Below are 12472 nucleotides of genomic sequence, written 5' to 3' on the forward strand. Positions count from 1 at the left end.
CTGAATGACCCCTGGACTCGAGAGGCATTCCTAGAGAAGGTGTAAAAGATATTTTATTTTTACTTTTCGGTAGGACACTACAGACAGATCTGTGAGAGCTAACTCTGGTACAAATCTTATCCTGAGCCAACTCCTCATTTTTCTAGAATCCTACCTGGAGGGACTGAGTGGGTTTTAAAGTGGAGAGTATAGCTGTGGCATTTGGCCAGAATTTGGCAAGGTTTTAAAAACCAGTTTTAATTTTAGTTTCCCCTTGGCTGTTTTAGGGAAATAATAATAGCAGTTTACCTGAAAATCCCTCAGAGTCTTGTCAACTCTAGGAGGGGCCCATACAGGGGTGTTTGAAAGGCCATCAAGTCAGCAGACTTGAAATGAGTCTTTTAATGAAGCTATTTGGGAATTTTGAAGATTTTTGGAGGCTGCTGCCTGTCAGTTAAAATGGGTATCCCCGTTCTGTTTGCTTAATTTGGGAATCCTTGCTGCCAAGGGCACTTCCTAAGAGATCTTAGTTCATTGCAACATTCCTCATAATGGCCACTGCCATTCCAGGTTGAGTTAGATTTTGCCGTGTGTCTAGACGTCTGCAGCTTCGGGGACTGTAGTCCTTCCACACGAAGTAAGCAGGTGTGCCAGAGGCGGTGTGCCTCATGCTTTAGAATGCAGGGACCCCGTTTCTTTCAGCCGGACTCCATCTACACAGAACAAGACCAGCCTGTGCACGCCTTACTACAGGCGCCGGTACCGGGTGACGTCACCGCGTCCTGGCCAAGAGAAGGCCTGTGCGCAATTCCAACCTTTCCCAACGTGGAACCCGGGCTCGGGAAAGGGGCTGAAGCAGCAGACCTCAACCAATGGGGGCTGTAGCTGCCACCGGGCCAGAACCAAGGTAAGGGTTCCAGTCAAATGGGGGCCTGGGGTCCAAAGTGCCTGCAGGTCCTGATGTGGAGAACAAAGGCAAAAGGAAATGTAGATAAAATTCAATGTCCTTACCTCCCGCAGCCCACGGACAAGTACTTGAGGCAGGCAGGGTAGAACATTCCTCCAGGAAACCTCCCACTGTCTTCCTGGTAATGCTTTGCTAGAGGCAAAAACAACCTTAGCTTGACAACAGGGTGGCCTCCAGGATCCTGGGAGTCTTAAGACAGGGCAATCCTATTGAACACTTCCTTTGTCTGTACTCCCCCAACTGGAAAGTCTATAACCGATGCTCTTCACAATCCCAGGGCAGCTCTTTCTGCCCAAGGGTCCTGCCCCAGAGCTTGAACAGAACCACCTCTTTCTTTTTTTTTTTAAGATTTTATTTATTTATTTGACAGAGAGAGAGACAGCCAGCGAGAGAGGAAACACAAGCAGGGGGAGTGGGAGAGGAAGAAGCAGGCTCCCAGCAGAGGAGCCTGATGTGGGGCTCGATCCCTGAACACCAAGGCACACGTTTAACGACTGAGCCACCCAGGCGCCCCCAGAACCACCTCTTTTGCACTGAGAATGTCTCAAGAATTCCATCTTGACCGTTGGCTCTCGGACCTCACATAAAATCACATCAGTGCTCAGTGTGGAGCTACTGATTCCAACAGACGAGAACTTCCGGGAAGCGAGTGAGACCGGGAGCTCAATGCAAGGAGAGCAGAGCCCAGAACTGAGGGAGGCTTACCCAGGCCCTTGGGGAAGGCGAGGAAGAGAACTGAGAAAGGGGTCCATGAGCGCCACGGCTGTGTTTCTCATGGTCCCTGACTGCCTTCAGCAGTGCGCTTCAGAGCCCACCGTGACTGCCGCCAAGTCTGTTAAATAACAATTCACCTGAATCCGTTTTTGAGATCTAATTTACCATGCGGAGGATCCATAAATCAGGCAGCATCTCATCTAGCCATAGAAGGTCCTGTTCAATAAGGAAGGCTTTGGAGGCAGAGGGGGTAAAAGAATGGTTTGTTTTAGGCCAAGGTAACTTACCAGTGGGGGCCAGGCTGATGACCTCATTGGTGCTGACCAGACACTCCAGGCTGACCAGTGAAGACTACATGACTGGGAAAGCTGTAACTGCAGTTAAGTTAGGCATCGAGTCTTGGTGTGCTAACGTGGGGCTTAGTGCAAGTGACTTCATTGCCTATTGCTACTTTTCAGAGTTTCCAGATTTTTTTATACTTGTCATTATCTTAAAATTTCAAAAACTTCCAATTAAAAATAATCCGAAATTATCGAAGATTAACCATGTTCTTACATTACTAAAGATTAACACAATTTAATTTCTTTTATGTTCTAAGTCATTTACTTTGTAGCTTCTATGGATGAAAGTGTCTCAATTAAGAGTCTGTTAAGAATCTTATGGCTCATTAGTTCTTTGAGGTTGGTTATGTTAAACGATAATGATCGAAGAAAGGTAAAATCAGGAATTGTACAGATATAAAATGAACATGTGTTTGTTTATCCTACTCATTAATCACTGTTGTAATTGTTTTACAAGAGAATTTACAGAACCCCACATTCCTAGATCAAGAACATTGAAATAAATATGCACACAGAGACAAAACTGGTTTTTATAGGGGAAAATCTACATGTCTATAGACAAGAGTTATTTTGCAATAGTATCAGTTACCTACAACTGGTAAAGTTGTCAAATAGCTCCAATACGAGAAAGTCTAGAATCAGAGAACTGGGAGAGACTATAGACGTATTTTATTTTCACTGAAATATAAATTTTGCCCTACATTCGAATTAAGTTTTTTTTTTAACTAAACTGAGTTGTAGATAATCCTTCAATTAGTGTTGATAAACATTAGATCTGCAGCATAAGAAATATAATTTTATTCTGCTAACATAGAAAGTTTGGAATTAATGACAAAAACTAAGATTTCTTCTCTCACCAAAAAAAGTATTTGAAATAGTACAATTGTATTTATTAATAAAGGTGCCGAGAAAATTCCATGGGGAAAAGAATAGTCTTTTCAACAAACAGTACAGGGACAATTGGATATTTCCGTACAAAAACTGAATTTAGATCCCTACCTTACGCCCATAAATTAACTCAAAACGGATTGAAGGGTATCAGAATATGTGATCTGAAAATATGCCCCTTTTTGACATAAGGATTACTTCAACTACTTATTTTTGAGACAATACACTAACAAGAGAAGCTCTTAAAAACAGAAGAATTTATCCTTTTGTAAGGGACGTTTACATTTGTAAGCATCTCCTCCTCTGAATCAGGAAGCAGGTGATTCCAAATCAGTAGAAACATATATTATCCAGATTGAATTGGTAGAGGATAAAGGACGTTTCCTGTGGTTTTGTTTTCAAGCGGGCAAGACCAGACGGGTGCACCTCAAGGGGGTGTTTCAAAGTAATTAAGAACAGAAAAAAGAAACAAGACATTTGCGATTCTTGTTGACCAAGCCAGTCTGTAAACTGAAGGCTGAAATGGGGGGCTGGGGTACCCATTGCTTCCATGGAGGATCCGTTTTCTTTGGGTGGGGTATGTCAGGGAGGCCTCCATGCCGAGGACTTAGCAAGGAGCTCGCTGTGTGGAGGTCATGGAGACAGGGCCCAAGAGTGAGTAAAGAACTGGCGTGCCCCTCCAGCCTGGAGAGGTGCCATGTGGGAAAGGAAATGGTCTGGAGAGGAGGCAGGAGTGGAGTTGTTGTCCGCTCTGCCATGATCTGGTGGTGGCTGTGAACCCTGCGAGAGGCACCTTAATGTTTCCCACCGGTGTCTATGGACTCCATTCTTTATTGCTACTTGGTAGTAATTTTTCAAGACTCTCTCAAACTAAAAAAATCTGGTTAATCTTGTAGAATTTTACAGAGGCTGTGGGGGTCTCCCAGTTGGATGGGAGGTGCCATCAAATATGGGGCAAGCTGATCAGGGGGAGGCCAGCAGCGCAGGTGGTGAAGAATTCACCCGGGGCAGAACAAAGAAGAAAGAAGTTTATAGAATACACTGCAAGGGAGCTGTGGCAGGACAGCAAAGCAGAGTGGTCTGCCAGGAGGCAGTGGTGGGGGGCTCTAGTGAAGGGGGAAGGTGGGGAGGGGGAAGGGGAGGAGGTATGGGGACGTATGCAATTTTCCCTTTTTGGTACCTGTGTTCAGGTGTAAGTAGCTCATTGGTCACCTAGGGCTTATGGATATTTTGAAGTGGGTTGCCTTAGAGGCTGTCTGTATTCAGCCAGGGGGTTGGAGGTCACCGTGGGCCCATCTACCTTACTCAGGTTTCTGTTGTTCAAGTTGGTGCCCCAAAGCAGCCTCTACAGAGGCTCCACTATCATGTGCTGTGGACACCTGTTCTAGAGCTCTGGTTTGCAGGGATTCTGAACTTCCTACCATTCTCAGCACAGGTGCGATGGACTGTCTCTTCCATTAGTGCTCACTTTACAAACCTTGGTGTCTGAAACCCCAAAGAAACCAAGCATCTTAACATTACGGTCGACCCTGTAGGGGCTCAGAATGTCATCCCAAACATGGCACTTTGGCATACTGATTATTTTGAATTAATGGCACCTAGGAAGTGGTGGTGCAGGAAGGACATCTGCGAGCAGGAGAGCAGTCTCTCCTGGGAAAGGTAGCCTCCCTGTACCAGGAGGGCATTTAGGGGAGAGAAGACTGTATTCAAGAAGACTTTGTACAAAAGCCCTGTTCCTTCTTTACTGTTAACTACCCCCAAGTCCAAACCCCTTTGTCTTGTCAATTCTCCACAAATCTGTTGTTCCTTGGTCTAAAATGTATGAAATCTTCTGTTTTAGTCACTTCTTTGCGTCTCCTATCTTTATGGGGCACCTGTGTATACATTTGTACATACATAATTAAGTTTGTTTTCCTTCTATTAATCTGCCTTTTTATTATGGGGAGTGGTGGTCTTAGCCAAAAGCTAGAAGGGTATAGGGAAAAATATTTTTCCTTCCCTGTAACCCACTACCTGGTTTTTAAAATGGTTATCAATTGATTTGTCGTGGTCTGATCAATATATTTAAAAATGTATGCTTCGTCTTTTTTGCCTTGGCTCCTGAAATTTGTTGTTGAAGGTTTTACCAGTTGTCTAGTCATACCTGACACTTTATGAACTGAAATATCTGGTATTCAGTGAATATTAGCAGTGATGTCAGTTATCAGGTATCCAATCACAGAACATCTGCTGTGTCCTCACTTTTCTCAACTGCAGTCGAGATGCCAGTGTGCGATTTCCATGAACGCCAGTGACCCCTTCCCTGGTTTACATCTGAGTTTGAGCTTTTCTTTCTGTGGATTTCTCACTGCACCTTCCCCCTTGGGTCTCCCGTGTTCTCAGCCTGACTTTTCTTACCTGGCTCCTACAGTCACAGGCAGATGATGCGCACAAGAGCATTTTATTATCACATTTTGCAACTTTCCTCTCCGACACATCATATATGATTTAAAAACTTTAAGTTGGCTGGGGCGCCCGGGTGACTTAGTCAGTTAAGCGTCTGATTCTTGATCTCGGCTCAGGTCGTGATCTTGGGATCATGGGATTGAGCCCCACATGAGGCTCCGTGCTTAGTGGAATCTGCTTCTCTCCCTCTCCCCCTCCCCCACTCAAATAAATAAATCTTTAAAAAAAACCCAACTTTAAGTTGGCTAACTAGAACTGTAACTTCCAGTTACAGTTTATGCACAATAGATGGTACAAATAGAGGTTGTTTACTCTAGAAGCCTGGTTGTTGAATTATCTGATTGTCTTCAGTTTTTGCCTTACTGACTAGTTTAGGGACCAGCTATAGTTATTTTCTCTCTTTTCATCTTGAGCGATTGCGTGTGTCTGTTCACTTATAGTAACTGTCCAGCCCACAGTTTTCTTACATTTTTTTAAAAGATAGCAGAGAGAATATTTGAAAGAGATGGTCTAGGGGCACCTGGGTGGCTCAGTCGGTTACACGTCCAGCTCTTGGTTTCAGATCAGGTCATGATCTCAGGATCCTGGGACTGAGCCCTGTGACAGGCTCTGCACTTAGCAGGGAATCTACTTGAGATTCTCTCTCCCTTACCCCCCTCCCGACTCACACGCACATGTGTACATGCTTGCTCTCTCATAAATTAATAAATCTTAAAAAAAAAAAGATGGTCTAGAGTTCTAGTGTTTTGGGATATTACACATGGTGTTTTGAATGTCACTGAATCTCATTTATGTAAAAGGTCAGTGACATTGTGTTGCTCAATGAGGTCAACATTTTTTGTTTTTTTTCTTTCATAACAGTTTGTCTTTGTGATTGATCTCCTAGGTTCTAATGCCTTCCCGTCATCCTCCTCTAGCCAGACTGGAATTCAGCCCAGACTCCACAGAGAAGAGCCCACTTCTCACAGTCCCCACACGGAGCCCAGAGCATGGCGCCCCGACCACTCCCGCTAGCCTCGTCCCCGCTGAGCCCACCCCACCAGAGCAACCTGCGTCTCCGACCACTGCTCCCAGGACAGGTAACCGTGAGCACGATCCAGCTGGAGGAAAAGTACAAAACCATGCTGTCGAATAGAGTAGTGGCAGCATTAAGGTTTACTCGTTCCCTCCAGGCACATCTTCAAGCCTCTCTCCTGTGCTAGAAACATGCTCCACACCAGGAATGAAAACATGAACTTAGTCTTTTCCCCTCAGTGATCTATAGGGCAGGAAATGCGAGTGACAGGTGAATAGCTGGTTTTCGTATCCTGTGGTAAGTGCTGTGACAGGTGCGATGGGAGCAGAGGGAGACTGACCCTTCAGAAGGGCCAGGGAAGCTTTTCCAGATTTAACAATGCTGGGATAGAACAAGTCAGCTAGAATGGGGTTGATGTGTTGTTCAGGTCAGGGCAGCGACGTGTAATAACAATAATGGCAATTCTATTCAAGGAGTACTTACTGAGTGATGGCCTACCCATCCCCTCCTCCACGGCCTGTGCAAGGGAACAAAGATACAGAAGCACTGTGACATTTTGGGACAGCTGTCAGGAGGTCAGGCTGGCTGGAGCTAATCATGGGAGTGAGAGGAAGGGCAAGCATGAATCTGGAGTGGTAAGCAGGGCAAGATTTCAAAAGATCTGTAATCTGTGGCTGAGGAATTTATGCTTTATTGGGTAAGTATAGAGAATCTCTGAATGATTTTAAGCAGGAAAACGAAATGATCAGATTTCTTTTCAAGAAAATAATATGGAGTCGACTGAAGACAAGAAGATCCATTAGGACTAGAGGGAGTGGTTGCTAGGATGGAGAGAAGGAACCAGACTGAAGAGCTATCAGGGAGCTGGGGTCATTAGGATTTGATGAGTGGCTCACTGGCAGGATCTCAGGACTCTGAGATTGAGGAGCACGTGGGACTGAAAGTTAGATAAGCAGTGGGCTGAAGATAAAGGGTCAGGAGTCGTCAGCACAGAGGTGATAACTGAAGGCTTAGGGCACACATGGGACCTTCCAGGGAGGGTGGCAGGTGAGCTGGGGAGAGGCCTGAGGAGGAACTTTGGAGATGTCATTGCACTAGGAGCCGGAGGACCAGAAGGAGCCTACAGAGCTGCCTGAGTGGTCTTGCCAGAGAGGCAGGACATCAGGAGGAGGGCATGGGCAGAGAAAAGGAAAGAGACTTCCAAGTAGGAAGATGTCATGAAAGAGCCCGGGGTTGCAGAGATCATGGCCAGCGCTGACGAACTCCCCTTAGATTTACTAATAAAGGAGGTACTGGAGACCCTGTTTCTGTGGGAATGACCCTCTCTGCCTTGTTGATGCACTTTGATCCTGAGTTTGAGTGTAGGGAAAGGTAATAGCAGAAGAGAAGCCGTGTGGTGTTTTGGAAAGGAAACCAGCCTGGGAATTAGGATCCTTTGGTTCTAATAGGACCTGCTGCATGGAGTTGTTAGAAGCTTAGATGAAGTGATCGTTTTAAAGTCCTTGGAACCGAGCCTGGCACAGTGTCATCTGGTATGTGTGTTTGTTGAAATAAATACATTTAAATTAATCAAGTATTGGTGGATCTATTACTGCTAATTATTCGTATAACTTTGAGCAATTACCTGGCCTTTTAGGGCTCGGTTCCCTCATCTGTAAAATGATAGGTTGGGACCGGTGTCCCCCCTGGGTCCACAATTGCTGACTTTCAGGGCAAAGAGTCTGTGGAAGTGATGGAGGAGAGAGCCCAAGACGCCAGGCGGCCCCTACCACTGGTCGAGGAAGGCACTAGAAGGACAGGATACTGACTCTGAGGGCAGGAGCAGGTTTAAGTGAGCCACGTGGCCCGCCAGCATCTCCAAGTAGCTGAGACCTCTGAAGAGCACTCAGCTCTAAAAAAAAAAGAAAGAAACAAAAACAAAACTTTGCTTTTCTCTGAGTGATATCTTGACCTATGTCAATTGTATTTTACAAGTGAAACAAACATCCAGTTGCATCCAGCCAGTTGAATACATCAGGGTTCTGCTGGTTGTAGACAAGGTGAACGAACATGGTTCTAGTGCCGGTTTAGTGGGTAAGTGCTTCTGATGAGAGTGAACGTCCCCGCTGCCTGCGTTCAAGTCGCCTTTTTATGGAGGTTGACGGGGTTTTCTCTTGGGAAGGTTCCAAGAGCAAGGCCATTAGCGATAACTCAGGAGGCTGCTATCAGAACTGAGTGGTATGTGACTAATGATACAGAAACACTTATCATTACGCTCAATTGTTTAATAAAAACCGCACATACCAGGGAGTCAAGAAGCTCTGATGGTAAGAGAGAAGAGAGACTCAACCCGCAGCACCCTTGTTACCCCACACGGTGCTCATCAATCCAAATCGTAGTTTCTTCACCTTGTCAACTCCCACGGATGACTTGAAGTTTACGAAATCTGCCCTGCAGAGTAATACAGGTCACGGTGCAGTTGCTAGCCAGAGGAAAGGAGTGTCTTCGATAAAATCAGAGGGAGAACTATTTCAAAAATATGTTATGTTCTATTATCTAAAAACAAATCTAGGGGCGGGCACCTGGGGGGCTCAGTCAGTTAAGCACCTGCCTTCGGCTCAGGTTGTGATCCCTGGGTCCTGGGTTCAAGCCCGGCCTCGGGCTCCCTCCTCAGCGGGAAGCCTGTTTCTCCCTCTGCCTCTGCCTCTGCCTCTCTCATGAATGAATGAATGAATGAATGAATGAATGAATGAATGAATAAAATCTTTAAAAAAATAAGTAAATAACAAATCTATCGTGGGGCAGTAATATAACATCACTACTGTATATAAAGGACTGTACTATTTCTAATCAACTCGTAGCGGGAGAGCTCGCGGTGTCCGCCGGGCAGAATGTGGTCGTGACTTTACCGGAGGACGCAGTGGAGCTGAAGGCGTTCGTCGTGCCAGCGCCACCTGCAGGTGAGAGCGTGACTTCCCTTCGTGACGCCAGAGCCGGGCCGCGGGGTTGCTCCTCCCGGGCTCTTCCCGGGTTACCCGCAGCACGGATTCACTTTCGCAACACTGCGCAAGGTCGCACCGAAGGCTCGAGCGTGCTGACGAGGCTCTGGTGGCCAGAAGCAGTCACCTTGCTGAAGTCGTTTACGAGGGAGGAAGAGTGTGGGAAACCGAACACCGGCATATCCTTCCGTCGGTCCGCCCGCAGTCACGCACTGCTGAGGGCGCAAAGCGAGAGAGGTGTTAGAGCAAAAGTGTCCCCGTCCCAGAGCTGACCTGTGGTGACCCACAGAGCAGGAGTGCCCCGTGAGGAGACGGGGACTGTGCCGCAAGCTCTGTTGATAGTACGGTGTCCACAGCGGGGCTCCGAGCTCCCACCCGCTCTCAAAACGTGTTGCTCAAAATGCCCTTTCTTCTGCTCGAGCAGCGCTCGGCTCTTCCGCAAACACCGAGCGGCGCCCCTGACCCGCCCGGGGTATTCTCTCTTAGGGCATATTCGTGCTTAGAGTGTTGGGTGTTTCCCAGCCGGGCTAGCTCCCTCGCTCGTGTCCCCCATCGCACGTGTGCCGACATCTGAGCAGAGACGATCGCGTTCGCCATGTGCCGTTAATGCTGTTGTCCGAGCCCTTGGCGCTTGCGCTGCTGGCGTCTCCGGCGGGAGACGGCTTCGGCTTCGTGCGGCGGGGCTAGTCCGCGGCTGCGTCCTTGAGCAGATCCGCACGACAGAGGAAACGAGTGGAAATCTCCTTGCCTTTTGTTAAAAGGAGGAAAAGTACAGTGGATTATACTATGTGGAAGTGTATATATAAATAGGTAGTCGCCCTGAAAGTCATCAAATGCTAAATGTGAGATCAGGGAGATGTTTTTCTTTTTTTCACTTTCAGCATTTCATGAATTTTCCCATAAGCTGTATGTTCTTCTAATAAAACAAGTTTCACATTAAAAGGATAGACTTGCGATCCCTTCGGTGGAATGTCCGAGGCAGCCGCCTGCCGGCGTCGGGCTGTCATCCTCTTCCCTCTGCCCAGACTGTGTGCGGCGCCCTTTCCGAATTTCTGACGACGCATTTCTCTCTGTTGCCCTCAGAAACGTCCTACCGCTATGAGTGGAGTTTAACTAGCCACCCGGTAGACTACCGAGATGAAATAAAGGAAAGACACTCGCAGACTCTTAATCTCTCTCACGTAAGTAACTGGAGAATTCCGCCAGCACTCGGGCTGTTTCTTCACCTGATTGAGATCAGAAGAAGGTGATAAATGAATAAAGCTTCAACCATGTCACAGGCCGATGGTGAAAGGAGGAGACCATCGGGTAGCTTTTATTTGAAAGACGCGGCCCATCAGCTTGGAGAATAGAGGCCGGTTGCCCAAGGGTCTCTGGTGAGGCTGCCCAGTCTGTCTCCCACGGCGCGTCCTCTTGGTAGCGTAGAGACGTTCTGCTTGTCTCTGCTTCCCAAGCAGGCACGTTTCTAGAGCTGCCGATACTTCCGTCGCCTTGGCTCTCAGCTGCCGCTGCGGAGGGAGGCCCCTCACCGGAGGAAACACGCCCCTTCCCGGACCGCAGGGGAAACCAAGTCCGCGAGCTGCGGGGGTCTGCTTTCCCGCCCGCTGCACAGCGGTCCTTGCTCCTGGCCACACAGCCGTGGGCGCAGCGCCAGCCGCCCTCGGCCCGCGTCAGCGCGCCCTGCGTCTCCGAGCGCGGCAGCCGCACCACCGACAGCCGCGCCGGCGCCGCTCCGCAGAGCAGCGCGAGTCCCACGCGCACGAGCTCACGAACTGCCCTCCCTCGGCCGCTCGGGCCAGCCGCGCGTCTGTCGGCCCGTGAACGTCTGTAACGAAGCTGCGGCCCTTTCTGGGCGACCCGCGCACCCGGGCCGTGTCTGCACGGCTCCCGAGATGACACTCCCCGGCCCCTGCGCTCTGCTCGCGCGGGACGTCGGCTCCCGCGACGTGTTCGGACTCTAGGCAGTGGACCCATCATGTCTTTGCGTGTTTACCCGTGTACCTGTCCTTTCTGTTGCAGTTGTCGGCAGGACTTTATGCCTTCAAAGTAGCGGTTTCTAGTGAAAATGCCTTTGGAGAAGGATTTGTCAACGTCACCGTGAAGCGAGGTAAGCCTGCGTGAGAGAAGGGCCCGTGTTGTACGGGTTTACCTCTGTTTTGGGTCCTGAATAACATGGTAATCTATTTTTTATTTTTACATTTGGCTCTACTATAGACAAAATACGCAACGATTGTTGTTGGGTTTTTTCTTTCTGAGTTCAGTGTGAGTTTTAGTACTTGCTTCACCCTGCTGTTTAAGGTTGCCAGGTTCCTGCTGACCTGCGGGGGTGGCACGTGGCTGCCCCTTGGCCTTCTCCGTCAGCATCCCCCACCTCCCTTCCCCGTGACTCAGCCTCCCCTTCCGTGGGGGGGTTCAGATAGAGTCAGCTGAGCACCTGAGGGGTCAAAGGGATGTATGCCATGAGCTTTCAGGCCGCCACCAGCCCACGGGCTGGTGCACTTGTATGAATCAGGAACAGGGGGCCCTTCGTCCGGGTGAGCACAGCGTGCACCCCGAGGCGGCCCACCTCTCTGCCGGCTCTGCCTCCCCGCTCAGGCTTTGCACCCTCTGCCTGAGGGTCAGCCCCGCTAGAGCAGGTGCTGGGGGTATGGGGGGCCTGCCAGCAAGGATTTGAGACCCAGGTGACCGCTGTAGGAGCCGGAGCCGTACTGCACGGCTTCTTTCCTGCAGTTAGCGCTCACGTTCTGTGATGAAGCCCCGGGTTGTTACTGCACGTGTCCCCTGAGCCTGGGCTCACCTGCAAAAATGGAAGTCTGCAGACAAGCTCCTGAAACTTAATAGGAAGGTGCCAAAACTTTCAGAAGTACTCTCCACACTTGAGGCTTGTAGGATAAATGCCTTTTTTTTTTTTTTTTAAGATTTTATTTATTGGGACGACTGGGTAGCTTAGTCAGTGAAGCGTCTGCCTTCGGCTCAGGTCATGACCCCAGGGTCCTGGGATTGAGTCCTGCATCGGGCTCCCTGCTCCTTGGGGAGTCTGCTTCGCCCTCTGCCTGCAGCTCCCCCTGCGTGTCTCGCTCTTTCTCTCTCTCTGACAAAATAAAATAAAATAAAATAAAATAAAATAAAATAAAATAAAATAAAA

General features: G+C 48.5%; 1 protein-coding gene across 4 annotated transcripts in view; it reads left to right on the forward strand.

Moving 5' to 3' along the window:
• KIAA0319 (KIAA0319 ortholog) overlaps positions 1-12472 on the forward strand; it is a 72247-nt gene that overhangs the window by 14721 nt on the left and 45054 nt on the right. For 3 of the 4 annotated variants that reach the window (XM_040644921.1, XM_040644923.1, XM_040644924.1), the window contains exons 3-6: positions 6221-6413; positions 9190-9288; positions 10411-10508; positions 11347-11434. In XM_040644921.1, the coding sequence (XP_040500855.1) occupies positions 6221-6413; positions 9190-9288; positions 10411-10508; positions 11347-11434 (478 nt within the window). The remainder of the gene's footprint in view (positions 1-6220; positions 6414-9189; positions 9289-10410; positions 10509-11346; positions 11435-12472) is intronic. The other variant, XM_040644922.1, reaches the window with a different exon arrangement.

This window comes from Ursus maritimus, unplaced genomic scaffold (genome assembly GCF_017311325.1).
Source record: "Ursus maritimus isolate PB19 unplaced genomic scaffold, ASM1731132v1 scaffold_30, whole genome shotgun sequence".
NCBI classification, from domain to species: Eukaryota; Metazoa; Chordata; class Mammalia; order Carnivora; family Ursidae; genus Ursus; species Ursus maritimus.